This window comes from Enoplosus armatus, chromosome 10, assembly GCF_043641665.1.
Source record: "Enoplosus armatus isolate fEnoArm2 chromosome 10, fEnoArm2.hap1, whole genome shotgun sequence".
NCBI classification, from domain to species: Eukaryota; Metazoa; Chordata; class Actinopteri; order Centrarchiformes; family Enoplosidae; genus Enoplosus; species Enoplosus armatus.
The window spans coordinates 5,766,686-5,785,165 of NC_092189.1; the positions used below are offsets into that span (position 1 = coordinate 5,766,686).

Below are 18,480 nucleotides of genomic sequence, written 5' to 3' on the forward strand. Positions count from 1 at the left end.
GGATGTTGCTGTCACACTGAAACACCTGAGAACTGGTGCGGCGACACATCCCTCTGCCAAATATGTAAAACTGCTGTCTGAAGGCCTACAGTACACGTCAAAGCTGCCGGCCTCAAGCTTCCTGACTGTCTCTGGAGGGCCGGCGGCAAGGCCTCTGTGTGATGCTGCAGATCTGATCACCATCAAAAAGCAGATACTGTGGAGTGTTTTTCTAACTCACAACATGATGTTGTGGATGTAATGCAGAGCAAAAAAAGAAACGAGATAACAACTCCAGTCGCTTTGTACAGTATATTTTCACCTTCTGAGGATTCTGTCTGTTCTCATCTCCGGCTGGAAACCATCCCTGAAAACTAGTTGGGAGAATGTATGCTTGTTTAAAAACAAAAAAGCTTCATGGACAGTCAGTGTCAATCTATATTTTTCTATTCTTCCGTCTGTATGGCTGAAGAGACAATATGGATGTGTGAGGCAATGTACTGTAGAGTTGTGATGCCTTATAAGAATAAACTGAGCTCATCTTCAGCCTCTTCGTTCAGCCTCTTTGTCGCATGTGAGAGGAAGTCAAAGTCAGTAAAAGAGATGTGATGGCCGAGAGCATGTTATGGTAGAAAAGTTTCAAGCCTTTATTTACAAAATAATCTAAAAACAATCTTGTATATATTGCATATTCTTCTTTTACTCCTTTACAGTGTGAAAGATGTGCTGCAAAAAGAAAAGACAAGTGTTTCAGTCGTCGGTCTCTGACGCTGAGGAAGGTTAATAAGCCGTGAACCTACACTTCAACACACACCTATGGAAGTTCAGGATACTATTCAACAACACAGCATTTATTCAAAACGTTTTAGTACATGCGGCTGTTCTACGCAGCATGAATGAACTGGAAAGAACAAAATAAATATAAGAAAAAAACAGCACAAAAATGTCATTCAAAGGCCAGAAAACTACAAGTGAAATGAACTCCACTGGAACAAAAAGGTGCTTGTTAAAAGGCAGCATTATTATTTTTTTTTCCAATGAAAAAAAAAGTGTTTTCTTCTTTTGTTACAACACTAAAACTACGGAACCTTAATATGAATTAAAAATGAAAATTTACTCTCTCAACAGAGTAGTTCAGGTTAACCTCAGCATGTCTTACAGCAAGCGAGTGTTTTCTTCTTTTTTAATACTTTTTAACTGTTTTTTTTTTTTAAGGTCTGGTGAATTTGGTTGAAATCAGCGCACGACCGCGTAGAGAGGTGATGCATCTGTGTTCATGTGTGCTTGTGTCAATGAGGGTGTCAACATGCACAAATCCTCCAATGAAAAGTATGCATCTAGTACATACTGTGTATATATCCTCATATGCAACTACTCTGGGCATTTAAGGAAGAAATGGTCACTTGTTTGTATCTATGTATAAGCAGAATTCACCATCTTCACCATAGTTGAAGGCTTCTCACAGTGGGATTAGAGCTTATTCAGGACATTATAAACATTCTCTTTATATGTACAAATGAAAAGAAAAACTTCAATGAGATATTCATGTGCAAGTAAACAGACTCACTGAGAGCTCCCTTTCTCATTATCACACGAGAGCCAATGACAGAGGGCGAGCGTACCGACACGTGGTGTCTTAGCGTCGAATGGGGCGTCGGATAACCAGCACAATAAATTAAATGTTTAAAAGATAAGAATGCAGCTAATATTAAGGCTGAGCGTGGTGAGAGCGGCTGCTGTGGTAGTAAAGATTTACATGTCCGCGATGTAAAATGGGAACGTAGAGAAGGCAACAAAGAGGAGAGAGACACCAGAAACTGTTTCAGCTTTCCATATAAAATCAGGTTAGAGCTTTAAAGTGCAAAAACATTTCTACAGAACATCTTAGGAAAACTAAAATCCCATCGTTTCAAGCATGTTAAATGAGCCAACCAGACCGTCTACACTGCTTCATAGGAGTAAAAGACTAAACTTTCTCTCACACACACACACACACACACACGCACACACACACACGCACACACACGCAGCCAGCAGGGGCATGTGTGAGGACAGCTGGGATTTTTTTCATACTCAGTCGTCTAAGGTGCCTATGAGAAACAGCTTGCTAAATGATGTGTGTATGTTTTTTTGTGTGTTCTTCCATTATTATCATCCGGTTTTGGCGAAGCTTGGCTTCCGTGCCGCACTGACTGTGCATGTGTGAGCCGCAGGATGGGAGAGCTTCGGAGCGGTGTCACGACTGCTGTTTGTTGGCCTCCTCTTCGTAAGCGTTCCCTGTTCCGTTCTGGACGTAGGCCGAGCCGGAGCCCAGCCCATACAAGTGACCACAGTACTTTGCATCGTCGATATGATCCTCAAAGAACATCTGAGGGGACAAATAAAGAAGGCACGGATACTGAGAACAGACACGTACACATTTTAGATTTAATATCATGTCATTAAATGCATCATAATTCATACAAGTTTATGTCTTTTTGTGGAGGTTAGCAGTGCTGTGAAGTGCACAGCAGTTAAGGTAGAATCATCTGTTCTTTTTTCTTTTTCATCTTTATCAGCCTTGCAAAGCATTTCAGAAGCTCAAATTTCACAAGGTGAGAGATTCATTCAGAGAAATGAACACAGTTCAGTGGATAGTTTCTACACAACCAAAATGTTTTTATGAAATGGAAAATTTGAAGCCAAGACCGACGAGAATTCACAAACTTTCCAAAGGATTTCAAGGACCTGTGAGAACCCAGTTTTTTTATTAATTGTCTTTGGGTTTTGGACTGTTGGACAAAACAAGAAGCCAACTTGTATTTGAAGATGCCAACTTAAGAATATTTGACATATCAATAAATAATTAAAAGAATCTTTAGCTGCAGCCCGAGAAGGTTCACAATGTTTTTGCGGAGGGGAGCGTTAATTAAAGGGTAATTCCGGTATTTCTAAACCTGGACCTGTTTTTAGAAATTGGGTCTAAATGTCTAATAATAAAAGTTGTAATCCTTGCGGGCTCAGGTTGTTATTCTAAGTGTCTGACAAAAACACAAAGGATCCCTACAGAGAAGACGACAGTGTTTCTCTCTGCACGTTTTACCTCGTACTGCTGCAGCCTTTATGCTAATCTGACCACATTCAGTTCAGACTTGTGACGTGTTGAAAGTGATGCAGAAATGTTACCAGGTTTGACTTTCACCACACTCACACTACAGATCTCCTCTCGGTGACTCCAGGAGCCTACCTCTCTCATCTTGAAGAAAGCCATGCCTGTGAGTAAAGAGTCAGAGCCGGCCTGATGCTGTGGTCCGATCCTCTCCAGCTCCAGTTGCTCAGCTACTTCCTGCAGCCCGCCCTGAAAACAAAGCACCTTTCAGTCAGTCACTCAAGATCCACGCTTCTAGTCAAAGTAAAACCTGAGGGCCACCCTCACAAGAGACCACAACAGAAATCAAGGTGTGAAGCTTTACATGAATAAAACAGGAGATGCTCTGTGCTACCCGCTGACATATTTGTTAAAGTACCTTCAGGTTTTTACAGCTCTTCATGAGGTACTTGACATCATAAATGACTGGAAAGTACAAGCGAAGAATCTCAAAGAAGTCCACCTCCTCCTCAGGCAGGTTAGCGTTGGACAGAATCTTGATCAGGTATCCAAAGTCATAGCCACTGCAAAACACACACACACACACACACACACACACACACACACACACACACACACACACACACACACACACACACACACACACACACACACACACACACACCTTTTAACTATGTTTTATAAAGAGCACAGCCGGAAGGCTTCAGGAGATTTTGTCACTTCCAATCTGCCATGGCACAAAGATAATTAAGGACAGGCTTTTTCTTATGCCTGTTCCTGCTTGCCCTTACATCACGTATACAAGACTACTACACATGCGAGGGCAAATAACTACACAAAGCCACTGCATTATCCTAAAAAGATCTTGCCATTAAGGACTTTGATTTTACAACAAGTATCCTAGTAATCAATCATCAATGGCTAATAGGTACTGAAAGAAGACAAATAAGATGCTCAGTTTACAGACGGTTTACAGACGGATTATCGTTAACAGTGAATTGACAAGAAAACAATGACAAATAGGATCAATTAAAGAAATACGCTGATAAAAACAGAATCAACAAAAGCAGTAAGAATATAAATAAAAACATGACATAAAAGCCTGTTGGAAAAGGTGTGTTCTAAATACCTGAAAGAGATGACAGTGGTGTTTCAAACCTAAGCTTTGTTTATTTTCCAAAGCCTGGTTATCTTTAGTTTGCCATGGAGACACAGTGGGAAACTGAGTATGACATGAAGATGTTAAGCAGCAGAGTGTAGAAAAATACTGGTTTTAAAAAAGTTGCTTCGTCACTAGAGACCAATATAACAACGCAAGTGCTGATCACACTCGAACAGCAAATTTAAAAAGGCAAAATTTTAAAAAGGATATTTGCTTGTTGGAAAACGATCACAGTTCTGCGTAACATCTTACCTCTCACTAAAAAAATGAAAATAAATAAAAATCCAAACACTTTTCATGTTCCTTCTGAAAGGCCACAGCAAATATCATTAGTAAACATTTAAACACAGGAAGTGGTCTGTGTGCAGACAAGACACAATATAACATATGCTTTCAAACACATAACAGTGGTATATGGTGCTGAGAAAACACAGTCAAATCATACTCTATGATACCAGAATTAACACAAGTGCAAAATGTCTGATAAGTGCTTGTTTTTAAACAAAACGACAAGCAAAGAGTGAAAGAATTCTCTGGGACAGATAATTTGTGATTTCTTTACATCTCTGTGGCTGTCTACAGTATAGCCGCCACAATTCAAATATACTTGGCCGCACACAAAAAATAGCGACTGATCGCAAAAGCAGAATACCTGTGAAAAGACAGCCACTTGACCCCATCACAGAGCACCACTCCTGAGGTCATCAGCAGCTCTGCAAAGTACAGCGTCTCGATGCCTTCGTCCTCGTGCTTCTTGAACTGAATCCCTGAAGTGGTCAGGAGCTCAATGGAGTCCTGTGCATACATATCTTCTCTGGTGACAAAGACAAACACGTCACAATGTTATCATTTCAACCGCAAAACACTATCAGGTAGGTATGAGAGCAGCAACTGAACGTCATAGTTATAAAAATAGTCTGCATTTTTCAAGCTGTGTCTGAGGTTGTTGTGCTCTCTGTCAGTGACAGTAATAACAGTGAACACTGTCTAACTTCCTCTAATGTCTCATTTGTCTGGGCTGCAAGCTGAGACGCCCTTCCCTTAGCAAGTACGACCATAAAAGGTGAACAATTCTAATTTGACACGAGGACATGTTACATTCAAATCTGTGTTGCTAAAACCATCCGTTTCCTATTAACTGTATAATCCACTCATATCAAGACACACGCAACCAAATACTCACGTACATGCCATGGATGCATTTGAATACGACATAACAAGTGAAAAGAGTGGACAAAAGTCATCTCACGTGAGGTTAAACTTGAAATTGAACTGCCATGTCGACGTCCCCGGAGGGTATTCCCCTTGCTCGTTCATGAACGTGAGGCCCAGCTGGATTATCTTGAGCAAATCCACATTGCAGCGCAGTAACTGGTACTGATAGTCAGCGTTGCTTCTGAACTCTCCGATTGGTCTGGCGACTACACCTGGAAACTCTGTGTCCTGTAAGAAGACAGACAAGTCATTCTGCTCAAGGGAAATATGGGTGTGTGAGAGAGTTACCCCCCCGCCCTCTCTCTCTATGAGCATCACTCACCATAGCGATGTAGTTGTATTTTCGGATGACATGTCGGATCCTCTTCAGCTCCTCCTCCAGGTTGTTGGCCCAAACCTCACATATTCTTTGACTGTGATCCACAGTAGCTGCGGGCATAGTGCCACTTCACCATGCAAAGAGAAAGAAAGACAGAAGCTTCAAGAAAAGAGAGACAGGACAAAGGCATATTTAGAGCACATGAGCCCCAGATACCCAAGAAATGCTGACAAACCATTTGGCTATCAACATATATGGTTATAATATAAACTGCAGGAAATACAACCTGCTGTGGGTATCAAATCACAGGTATCTCAATGTCAGCCTCAACACTGGGGAAGCTAACTCAACCTCAGGGCGGTTTGTGCTTCCTTTCAGCGGGTACACTTCACGTTTACTGCTAAACTAACGAGTCACATCCAAGCAGACCGACCTGGGAACAGCAGCTGTCTACTCTACACATGCAGGACGTGCTTGGCCGGCTGGCTGCTGTTCACATTAGCACGTCGCAGGCAGTTTTCAGCAGCACTTTGGGCTAGCTAGGTTACCTGTAGCAGTTAGCAGGCTACAGGCTTAGCATTGGCTTACATGAGCAGGACAGCAGAGGCTCTCAGGTGGGGGAGGCTGTGTACAGTTTCAACACACTTCTCAGGTACACAGCTATCTCGACAGATAAATAAGAGTGTGTGCAAAGCGTGAGAGACGAGTAACTAGCGGCACACACACACACACAGCGTCACTTTCATACTGCAAAGCTCACTGTAGCTTCGTCTACTTACCGTTCCCCAACCGGGCGGGTGTGTGTTTTTAGTGTGTACTATCTGAAAACTGTTAATTTGTTCTACGTTAGTGTGTCGGGGGTTTTCCGCTAACTTTTAAATAGTTTATATTCAGTAATGTATCGGTGTCAACCTACAGCTGCCATCATAGCGGAGCCAACCCCAAACGTCATCACGTAAAACAGAATACGTCAAGTGCGTATGTACTGTATGTATGGCCCACGTCCTATTTGCTCAGTGCTCCTTCAATAACTGGATTTTTGTACAGTGGGAGAGGAAAAGGGTTAAATCACAAAAGTGTGTTTAAACAAATTAATAAATAATTAATAAATACACTTTTAAACTTTTTAGACTCTTGGGACCATCAATTCTCCTATTTCTTATACGAATTAGCCTAATCTTGCAGACTATAATGGCGAACAAACAAAACAAAACAAAGATGCACTGTTGATCCTCACAGTAAAATTCTGTTTGCTTGACAGCGGGATGAGCCACAGAGCAGCACTACTGGTGCTGACAGGGCGTCAGGGTCTGACCCATGGCCAGAACAGCTGGGGAGATGTTCCTCATTTTAGGGATCAGAGCTCAAAATCCCTGTTGTTGATGGACAGTCTTTGCTGCCATTGAGTGAACCCGACTGATAAACTCATAAACTCTGGTAGAGGCCTACTTATACATCATCAAGGCTTATATATGGTGAAAAGGGGACACGGGAGTGAGACACAGCTGAGTTTCAGCCCTGCTGTTCAGAGTAAATAAATCAGTTCTCAAGAATGACAGACTGTGCAGCTCTTTGGCCAACCTGTATGAGGTTCTGGCTGTTCAGAAGAAGGGTTGAATGAATGTAATATAGAAAGCCTAGATTGTGCCTTTTGTAAACAAAGTATACAAATGCTCAATAACATCTTTAGAGGGTTGGTTCACTCAAATTACCCCCAAACATTATAATTTCTCACTCACCCTTTCTGGGATCTATCCATGCAGCTAGGTTTGGTTTTATTTGTCCAGGGATTAAGATATTATTCTCTGAAAGTTCTGCCTACATCCCAACACAATGTAGCACTGAAAATTACATTTCAAAAATTCAGTCCTCATCAACAATCAGTGTCCCAGTTACTCTGGGTAGTCCACAGATCGCACGGTTAACATTTTTGTCAGGCATTTTTACCTTTATTGGATAGTGACAGGCAGCTGAAGAGACGAGAGACAGGGGAGGTGGGAGAGAGACAGAGGGGATGACATGCAGCAAAGGACCCAGGCTGGACTCAAACCCGGGCTCTGCAGTAAGGACTCAGTATATTGTACGTGCTGAGGTGAACTACTGGGGCGCCCAAACTGTCAACATTTTTGACTGGAACTACTTTCTACTGAAAAAGTAATCCCTAAGACAACTATTCAGTGTGTTGTGTAGATTATCCACAAATCTCAAACCCTGAGCAAATAAAACCAAACGTGAACTGACCCTTTAAAAAGGCAAGAACACAATCAAGAATTATTACAATAGAATTGACAATATTGTATTTATTTACTTCAGAAGAAAATTGACACAAATTACACAACTTTGAATTTAGATCAGTTTGACAAATGTGGCTCTTATTCCACCTGAACAAATAAACGCAGCAACATGAAGCTCTTTCTTTCATACAGGTCAGGATTCCTCAAGACGGGACATTTTAGACCCTCTGACACAAATAAAAACAACATGCATTAAAGCCAAAATTACAGTAGTCAAAAAATAGGTCATAGTACAAAAATATCTTAACATGCTTTGCTTGTTAACCTCTGCATTGCTCTTTTGCAGTATTGGAGTGCACCTAATGTATACTACACTACACTAAAGTCAGCAGTTTTAATGCTAATTTTACAATATTCAAGAAGTCAGTCGGTAACCTGCTGCCCAAAGCAGCAGCATGTATTTGAGTTCACATGCTCTCATCAATAGTGGGTCAGTAGTCCTAGTGCACTATTTATAGCAGTAGACAGTCGATTCCCTTTGGTAAGTGGTTTGGTTTGATCACATCAAATCTGGTGTTGAAACATTGTGGACAGAAATGTATACAGTTGCCTCGTCTTCAATAAAATTTAAAAACTTATTTTGCACATCTTCTAGTGCAAATATCACATGATATTGTTTATCTAGTGGAAACACCCAGCTGTGGACCACAAGGTGCCAATCAACCACGGCTAACCACTGGTTACTGTGGTGTAATGACTCCACAACCCAGCTGAGGTCACTGTGGTGCTCTGAGGGATAAGTCTTAGTATATCTTTTGGGGTTGAAACACGGCTACATTATCATCTGAAGAGAATGGAACAGGATTACTGCTGCTCTTTCAGGCCACACTGAAATGTTGAATCCAGACTGCCTGTGAGTAGCAGCGACCATAAGGTGCGACAGCATTTAAAATCAGGTGTTAGACAGAATTAACAAAACACTTTATGGAAAAGGACTTAAGGAGATAAATCTCTCCACACACTGCTACAAAGATGAGTCATTCTGAATGCCAGTTAGCACCATGTGACATATTGTGTGAACACTTGTCATATGCTTGTTGTTGAGCCTAAACTTTTTTTTTTTTTTTTTTTTTATCTCTGAAGTTTGTCCATTTGTTGTTTTATCGCGTGTCATTATTTGATCGGTTTCATTGTGTTGTAATTTCCCCTTTTGCTGCAAAAGGCACCTAAAACGATGATTTGGTCTCTTTGGAGTGCTGCTGACTACTTCATTGTTTACATTGAAAGGCCAAATGAATAAACAAAGTATATGGAAGACTACAGTAAAAAGGAAGCATACGCAGCTAATGATCAGTTGACACACTCTGCATCATTCACTATTTTTCTTAACTTCCTCTTAACTCTGGTAAACTACTTTTTGTTGATACGAGTCCTCAATAGTATTGTGGCTAAAATGTCTCCCACATTAAACTGGTTACTGTGGCCCTGGAAGCATTTCACTGTTTTTTAACTTTCTATGTACTGCAATCATGACAGTGGGCAATATTCAGCTTTGCTATTACTTTGAGAATCTTAATTTCTTTCACCAGGGTAAGAAGTGTGGTCAGCTACAGTAAACAGCTATCAACTAGTATGTATGTGGCAACAGGGAGAGTCCACCACACCACATGCAAACAAAAGTGCTAGTCAGTTGTATAACCCGAATAAGACTTTTCACTGGAGTTAGCCAATAGCTGGGTTTCTTGGTGAATGTAAAGGTAGTGCTTGTTCAGTGGCCCCGTAGACGGCTGGTCGGTGCTGCACCTTCCGCCAAATGCTACATTTGCTCAAGCAGTTGAGTAAGCAGCCTAATCAGAGTCCGGATCCCTGGTGCTGTCCTCGCTTAGAGGTGAGCGGCAGCTCAGGTCTGCAATCCCCGACTCCTGGTCGCTGCCGTTGGAGAGTGTGGATTCCGACGTTTGCTTCAAGTCCTGCGGCAGGAGGATCAGGCTGCTGTCGGGTGCTTTAGGCTGACAGGGGCTGCTGGTGATGAAGCACCCGGTGTAGTCCTGAGGGGTGTTGGCCAGGCCGAGGTCATTACTGCGAGCCCACGCAGTGGGGCTCTTATCAAAGGTGGCTGCTTTCTGGGTAACGCTCCACCCCTGCTCCTGCTCCAGCTGAGCAATTTTCTACAGATAATGTAAGGCATGAAGACTACAGTCATCCTCTATAACCAGGAAAAACACTGCAGTAGATTTTGTTCCTCATGAGAAATGTTGAGCAGTATGAATTTACAGCCCTGTTCTACCTGTTTGTGTGAAGCCAGCTGCTCCTCCAGCTGCTGTGTCTCCTCTTGGATGGCACTCAGATAATCCTCTACAGACTGCCGAGGATGCATCCCTCGGTCAAAGCGGTTGTACAGCCCTCTCCAAAACCTGTAGGAAGCAGGAGGTCATCAGCTCTTGTTCCTCACATGTATATGGATTTAATATGAAACACACTAATAATTCAGACTTGTGTTGATAAGAAATACATGTATATAACAGATTTCAAACTTGTTGAAACTGTCAACTTGTGTGCGTTGTTAGTATTTGTGACATTTGAATGTTTTACGTACTTAAAGCAGTAGGGGGCAGTAGATGGCCTGAGGAGCCCCTGTGTCTGGCTGTGGTCTGGTCGGTACAGAGGGTTGATGTAGTCTGCCTGGTTCGTCATTAGATAACTCCACAAAGAGTGAGTCCTCTCACGCAATCTGTATGAATGTTAAGTGGCAGCCAAGAGATAAAGGCAATATAAAAACATGATTAATGGGCTTCTGATAAAAGAAAGAAATAGAATAATTTATGTTTTTTTTGTTTGTTTCTAGCATAAAGTCGTCTCTATTTCCAGGAGCCTGGTGATGTAATTTACTACCAGCTGTCACTTCTCTCCAGTAGTTAGTCTTCTCTCAGAGCGGCAGCTCTGACAAGATGTCTGTGCTGTGAAAAGGAAAAGAAACTTGATGGCGGCTGCAGGTGTAAATCTCACCCCAGCTCTATCCTCTCCCGCTGGTTGTTGCCAATGAAGTTGCCATACTGGCAGGAATAGATGTGGCTGTGAATGGTGATGAGGAGCCTCTCGTTGAACTCAAAGGCACAGGGGAACTGCTCCATGAGCTGCCACACGCACTCCAGGAACTGGTCTATGATGGGAGACACCTCTTTAGGGTCCCCGACCAGGTGGTTGCATCTGGAGAGGAGGTGAAGACAGTTAGATCAAAACAACACATGTAAATCATAGATGCTATGACAATAATATTGTAGAGTCAAACCTGTGAGAGAACTTGTGTCCAAATGAGACCCAGTCTTTCTCGATGAGAACCTGAGTGCAGAAAAAACATCACAAAACAGAAGGACCAGAGCTTTTGTTAAATTTCAGCAGGCCATGATTAAAGGTTCAGACATAGTGCACAGTCTATCCCTGCAGAAGAACTGAACCTCTTCACTCTTTGTGTGGGGTAATCTCCCTCTGACTTTAGGGGAAATACCCAAAAGCAGGCTGCTCTGTTATATTTATTTCCCATAGTGGCTCTTGGTGGATTCCAAGTTGGCCCATGCAAATTCTTCTGATCAAAGAAACAAGCCTCATGAGCCCACTGTGGTCTACTACTACCTGGATATAATAATAATAATAATAATAATAATAATAATAATAATAATAATAATAATATGATACAGAGTGTACCAGAGGGGTTTGTGACATTCACAGTGCAAAGTTTCAGTGTCTACCATGAGTCCTCTGAGGGTCCTGTAGGACGGATCCAGCAGCACACAGGCCACTGAACACACCTGGGCAGTGCGGTCCCAACCGTCTGAACAGTGAACCAGGACACTGACACCCTCCTCTGCAACAGCCTTCACACACACACACACAAACACAAACAAACAAACAAACATGTTGTTTAGACCTCAAGGCTTTTGGTGAGAAACACACAGAAGTGTGTTTGTTTACAAGAAAACTCTGCAGGGCACTTTTAAATGCTCAAATACACCATCTGAGGGACCCGAGGCTGCACACTGCAATAAGTTGTAGAAATCAAAACATGCAAGACTTAACAATGGAAACAGCTTAAACAAGACTGCATCGGAGGTTAGTTTCCAAGTTTCTGCAGCTGAAGTTCATGGAAACAGACGTCATGATGTCATGGTTTTATTGTTATTACATTGTATTGTGTTTCTGTATGATTGTTATCTCATGCTCCTGCTTTTATCTGCTTTGAGAACTCTTACACAGTTGGTTGTGGTATTTTATCAATAATTAAAAACTCTCTGGTAAATGTCAGTTTTGAGAAGGGAAACGGCTGGTTTCTCAGATCATTAATGTTTCCTGATTTGCACCTTTTAGGGACTCTCTACTTCCCACTTCTGTTGAATTGACTGACCCCAACCACAGCCGTTCCCTAAACTTCCGCATGTACAACCACGACTTTGACAGGTGGAGCCTGAGAGCAGGTACTGCCATTATATATCATACATGATGCAGCCAGAGGGGAGTGATCTGGATAGCTGTAGTTTGTGTTGTCTATTATTTTGTCCACCCTATTTATATCTATGAGGGTAGCTGTGTAAAGGATTAGTTGCAGGACTGATTAGACTGCATTAGTCTTGGCTAGGTGTACCTCATAACTGGCAACTGAGTGTACACAGACACACAATATCTGTATCACACACACACACACACACACACCTAAACTAATATTGAGTGCAGTGGTGAGGCAGACAGCAGGGATTAACCTCCAGACTGACCTTAGCGATGAAGATGCCTGCATCCAAAACAGCTTTGATGTGCTTCAGCCAGCCTGAGCTCTCCAGACCTTCCAGGAAGTCAGACATGGAGGGGGAACGCAGCTCACACACTGTAACCACAACACAGCTGTCTCACCGGAAACACGGAGCATACCTGATCACTGGACTTTATTAAACCCCACATCACTTAAGGACGTTCATGACAATGAATTCACAGGGAATCTGTGCATGGCGTGAGAAAATGTGGGTCACACTGGCGTATTTGGTTTTTCACAACCACTTCAGCTTCTCGTGTGATGGTTCATTTGGACCCCAGCCAATGATTTTAGTCACGCTGGCAGCGCGGCTCTAGGGAGGGCACTGTCTGTCTGTCTGTCCAACATTTGGGTTCAGACTGAAAAAGCTCCACAACTGTTGGATGGATTGCCATGAAATTTGGAACAGGCATTCATGGTCCCCAGAGGATGAAGTCTATTGACTTTGGTGATCCCCTGAGTGTTCCTCTAGAGCCACCAGCAGGCCAAAGTGTTCACTTTTCATGTGAAATATCTCAACATCTACTGCATCGATTGGCACAATATTTTGTAGATATTCATGGTTCCCAGATGATGCATCCTTAAGATATGTACAGTAACTTTTCCTCTAACGCCACCATGAGGTTCACTTGTAGTTTTGAGAGAAATGCCTTTGCAACTACTTAATGGATTGTCATGATGTTTGGCGCAGACATTCATGTTCCCCTCATGAATTTGAATCTTTTTAATTTTCACACTTTGGTTTATATCCAAATACATGCAAAGCCAATGACATTCAGCCTCAGCTGTACTTTGTGTTAAGTGCTAATTAGCAAATGTTGGTGAACATGGTAAATATTATACCTGCTAAACATCAACATGTTAGCATTGTCATTGTGAACACGTTAACATTTAGCAAAAAAAAACACTGTGCGCAAGTATGGCCTCACAGAGCTGTTAGTTTTTTTATTCTGTATTTTAAAATATGAATGTAACACGAAGCCATGGCCACAATAACACAGGCAAGGAAGGCAGTTAAATACAGATCCATTTCTGTACCATAAGGCTTCCTGCATTATGTTTGTTTATCTGGTAAAACTGAATCTGAAATTTATTTTTCCCATCTTCAGGGTTCAACATAAATATTTGAGTTCACTGAGGGGCAGAGTGACATGATCCCATTTCTCCACAGATGACATTTCATTTGTTCGGGACAATTCATCATATTAGCATTCATAACACAGACACACTTTTAGACAACAGCATGAAAACATCTGCTCACTCCTCACTCATTACAGTGTTGACAGAGTTGAGTTGATAAAGTGCTTTTTCTGCTGACACTACACCAGCATGCTCACCTGTAAGAACGCTCTGTGGCCACTGATAGGAGAGCGAGCAGGTGAATGGGTTCATGCAACCTTTTATAAACACTAAGTAGAGCAGACTTCCACTTAGAAGAATTGTTTGAGGTAATGCTGCCAGGCAGGGGGTCTTCTAAATCTTATTGAAGTGTGCAATCGGGTAGGGAGAGCCAGGCAGGCTATGAAGGGCAGGCGCAGTCTCCAACATTTAAAGACTTCCCTTGTGCTGCCAGGGGGCAAAGAGTTATCACAACTAAGAACAGCTATAACTTTTCAGACTTGAAATCACATCATTCTCACGCCCTCGGTCTCTCTTTGGGGGATAAGGTCCCGGATTGTCCACTCCGGGAAACCAAAATAGCTCAGAAATAAAATCCAGATGGATTCAAAGTCTTCCTAGGAGCACCCCTGCACAATACCCAGAAATTCTCCTGTGGGCTCATTTGAGGACTGATTGCAGCACAGTTCAGTCTGCATGAGTGCATATTAAAAGCCACAGGGGTAGCATGGGGTCCCTCTCTGCTTTAGTAATGTGAAGAAGCGGCGCACTTCATGCCAGAAAATATACACTTCGTTCCACAAACACTGATGTGGTGAAAACATTTGACACAGTGATGAACGCACTGCTATTAAACTGTTACTACAGTAAATAAATCCACAATCTATGTGAGAAATCATTTCAGGAGGACGTGATAATTACCTTCTAGCATTTTTTGCTGGCTGTTTCTCATAACATGGATGTTCTCGATGCCGATGAACTGGAATTTAATATTGGAGTAGTTGTCTTCATTTTCGTAGCCTTTTCCTGCAGCTCGGTTTGCGATTGCATTCAGCTAGAAAGACATTTGATTCATCGTCAGAACATACAAAATAAATTTACACAAATGTCATGTTATAATGTCATAATATTGATCATGGTTAAACGAGCACATGGACAGGATGTTTTCAAGGCTTTTGCTGCGAGCACATCCAGCTGGCAAAACGCAGTATGGAAAATAAAGCCCACCTGAACATACAGCATTGTACTGTAAGAACTTGTATTTTCACATGCCGTTCCTTAGGCACAAAGGGCTCACCTTGGGCCTGGTGTCCACCACATACATGAAGTCGCTGCGGGGGTTGGACCTCAGGATGGCCTCCAGCATCTGTTCATCCTCCAGGCAGCGAGCGCTGAAACCTGACAGGGGCTGGCTGCTGCGGCAGATGGCAGCCTGAGAGGAGGCAAGAGGCACTCAGGCTTCATACAGTTTACGTGTTTACTCGTCTGTTTACTGAATCATTACTTGATGACATTTTAGAATAAAAAAAATAATCAACATGTGAGAATCAGGGTGAACACAAATTCACAGTACTTTTTCTTTCCTTTGCATGTTCAATTTAAATTCATCAACCACACAAATGTCTCATATCTCCATTTAGTAGCCACAAGGGAAAAGGGCCAGAGACCATTGTGTGATTCTCTCTTCTGGCTCATGAACCAGAGCGGAGCCCCTTTGTAGGAACCGAGCTCCACACACACTGGACCCTCAACCCTGGGAAGCTGAACTCTGACACACAGATAAAGCACTCCCAACTGTCCAGTCAAGGATTAATAGGACGGATTATAAATGTTCATGCTTGTTCCTGATTCAGATACAGAAAATGGTCCTAATTCATGCTTTGATTTAATGACAGAATGGACGTCTCCTCACGTGACACTTGACAAAGCGGCTGTTTAGATTTAATGGCTAAGACTCCCCTGTGTGCGCCACAGGTTCTCTTTCCATTTTGTTTTATTATTGACCGAGACTTGTACTTTTGTATGTCTCTTTTATTTTTATTCATTTTCTATTCCATGTCTTTCAGTAATGTCTACTCCTGTGACCCTGACGTGATGAAGATTTACCTGTTGCCACATACCAAGACATTTTTTATTTCATTAATAAAAAGTGAAAGGCCAAAAAAGAAAAATCTGTTTTTGCTCTATATCATCTCAAACACAAAAGTCTCATATTAACCTGTAGCTTGGCTGTCAATGTGATCAACAGGTCAGTCTCAGCTGCACACAATCAGAGCAAATGATACCAAACTAAACAGAGAATCTGGTGCTACTTTGGTGCCATCAGAGCATCATCAATTTCTCGTATTTCATTTCAGGCTCAGTGTCTATATCTGATGTACAGTTCGTATGTCAATTTCAGTTACTCTAAAACTTAAACTCTGGTGTAAAATCAACAATATTTTCACATTTACCAGTTTTAACACGTCTTTTCGCCAACAAAAACTGGCCAAGCAAAGCAGGCAAAAAAGATGTAATATCATCGTGACATTTTACATCTTAATATGTGATCTCTTATCTGCTTTGATTGGCTTTCCTCTAACAAGCTTCATATCATTCCTGTGCACGGTCTGAGTCAGAGAGATTGGTTCTGTCGCTCTCGCTTCGATCCTCACTCACAGTTTGAGAAGTGTCAACTGCAATGTCGTTAACATGAAATGTCAGAGGAAGCATATAGAAACTGAAAAGAGAGCATGTATGCAGTGAACTTACGTGATTTTCTTTGGAGTAGTACGACAGAGTTGGAAACCTGCCTCTGCTTCTGAACTTGGAGCTCCCCACTATGACCGGAGGTGTGGCCGACTCGGGTACAAACAGGTCAGCGGGGTAAGTGTCACTCACCTTTGGAAATAACATGACCAAAATCCAAGTTACTGCCATGTCCTTATTAGGATATAATAGCACAACTGGTCATACAGTAGATGTCGGCTCACTGACCTTGTAGTGTCGGTTGACAGGGGAGAGTTTCCACAGGGAGTTTGGGAGTCCCATTCTGCTGTAATCAGCCTTGAGGTCCAAGAAGTTCCATTCCTGCCGTCTCTCCTCCTCATCAACGTTGGGCTTATAGGAGAAGCAATACAGCTCCTCGTAACTCTCTGCAAGGCACAACACTGGCTGACTGCTGAAGTTTGATGCGCAAAAAGCTCCAATTTGTGGGAGTTAGACAGACTGAAGTGTTGCAAAAGCAGAGGAAATGAAAACCAGAGTCTGGACAATACTGGGCTTTGAATCTGGCATTGATACAAATAACTCTCATGTCAACTGATACAATTTCTTATCCTTGTTAAAAACATACATCCTTATAAAGCATGCCTCAAATTTGGTTAAAGATTTATGGGGGAGGCAGGATATACAGAAATCATTGTAGCTATAGTTCAATACTGAACTTCTGATATACTGGTCTGGTTCTAAGCCTCATTTGAGCAATAACACCACCATATTGATGCTCTGTCGACACGATAACACAGCTTACCTGGCTGGGAGAGACGCTGCAGGGACAGGTGAACATCATGGCACTCCTGCTCTCGAGGTATGACAAAATGAAGGACCTGGAAGTTCTTGCAGCGAATGAGCAGAGGACATCCTGAGGCTGTGGCAGCTTGTTTCTCCACACTGCACACCAAACTGTGAAGCACCTGGTGAGAAAAATAAAAAGGCAAACATAGACCTTTGATTGTCTGTTTTATGTTGCAAACACATTGCAGAGCATGATGAAGTAAAAAGCATGTCTTGTCTACTGCATATGGACTCCACTGTGCCTTGCTCTGTATTTGAGGCCTTCTAACAACATCTCACCCAGACACATTCCTAAACACTTACTTTAAGGTTTGCCCTAACTGAGTCTGGCCCTTCAGTGCACTCTCTGAGCTGTTGCCTACCCATGTTTCATTGCGCACTCCAGCCTCGTTCTCCACAAAGATGGTGTGCGTGGCTGTCAGGTAGACGGTGCCCACCCTACTTCTCCTGGGGGAGACTCTGTCAAGCAGCCTTACATTCTCCACCTGGAGGAGGAAGAGGAAGAACAACAACATCAAAACAGCCTCATCCTCAGCACACGGTCAGCCACTCATACAGAAGCTCTGACACAGATGTGCGTGTGTTAACTGCACTGATACACAAACACACACCCTGCCGTCAAATGTGGCGGATGGCTGCAGCAGCAGGAGGAGGACCTTGGCTGGCTACGTGGCCGAGACAGCACATTCCCTTTCATTAAAGCTTGTGTTTGCCCAGTGATTTGAATCAAAACTCTGCGGTCACCGTGTCGGTGTGTGTTGGAGTGACACTGGAGACACAGTGCGGAAATTATAGCTAATCACTGCAATCAGGTCCGCGGTTACCTTTGGTAGTCGGATGTGCTCCATCTGCAGCTGAGAGACGAGCCGCCGCTTCCTGTGATTACTGAACCCTTCACAATACACCAACCAACACTACAACAGGTGTACAGTCGTGTTACAATATGCTGTAGCTTAGCTTAAATTGTTAATGTTCGTCAGTAGCGCGCAGGTAAACCTGCCATAAGACTGC

General features: G+C 42.6%; 2 protein-coding genes across 2 annotated transcripts; both read right to left on the reverse strand.

Annotated features, from left to right (window-relative positions):
* Positions 1-611: 611 nt before the first annotated feature.
* cnot7 (CCR4-NOT transcription complex, subunit 7) lies at positions 612-6,664 on the reverse strand. The gene is made up of 7 exons (XM_070913173.1): positions 6,543-6,664; positions 5,767-5,890; positions 5,479-5,672; positions 4,882-5,043; positions 3,486-3,630; positions 3,206-3,316; positions 612-2,347 (listed from the first exon to the last, which is right to left on the reverse strand). The coding sequence occupies exons 2-7, from the start codon at positions 5,881-5,883 to the stop codon at positions 2,216-2,218; spliced, it is 861 nt and encodes a 286-aa protein (XP_070769274.1). The 5' UTR covers positions 5,884-5,890; positions 6,543-6,664; the 3' UTR covers positions 612-2,215.
* A 3,180-nt stretch (positions 6,665-9,844) lies between these two features.
* mtmr7a (myotubularin related protein 7a) lies at positions 9,845-18,317 on the reverse strand. The gene is made up of 14 exons (XM_070913035.1): positions 18,294-18,317; positions 17,832-17,954; positions 17,426-17,588; positions 16,891-17,048; positions 16,666-16,794; positions 15,212-15,346; positions 14,836-14,968; positions 12,761-12,870; positions 11,744-11,869; positions 11,287-11,336; positions 11,004-11,204; positions 10,594-10,728; positions 10,285-10,411; positions 9,845-10,165 (listed from the first exon to the last, which is right to left on the reverse strand). Exons 1-14 carry the CDS (start codon positions 18,315-18,317, stop codon positions 9,845-9,847), a joined length of 1,935 nt encoding a protein of 644 aa, XP_070769136.1.
* Positions 18,318-18,480: the final 163 nt, after the last annotated feature.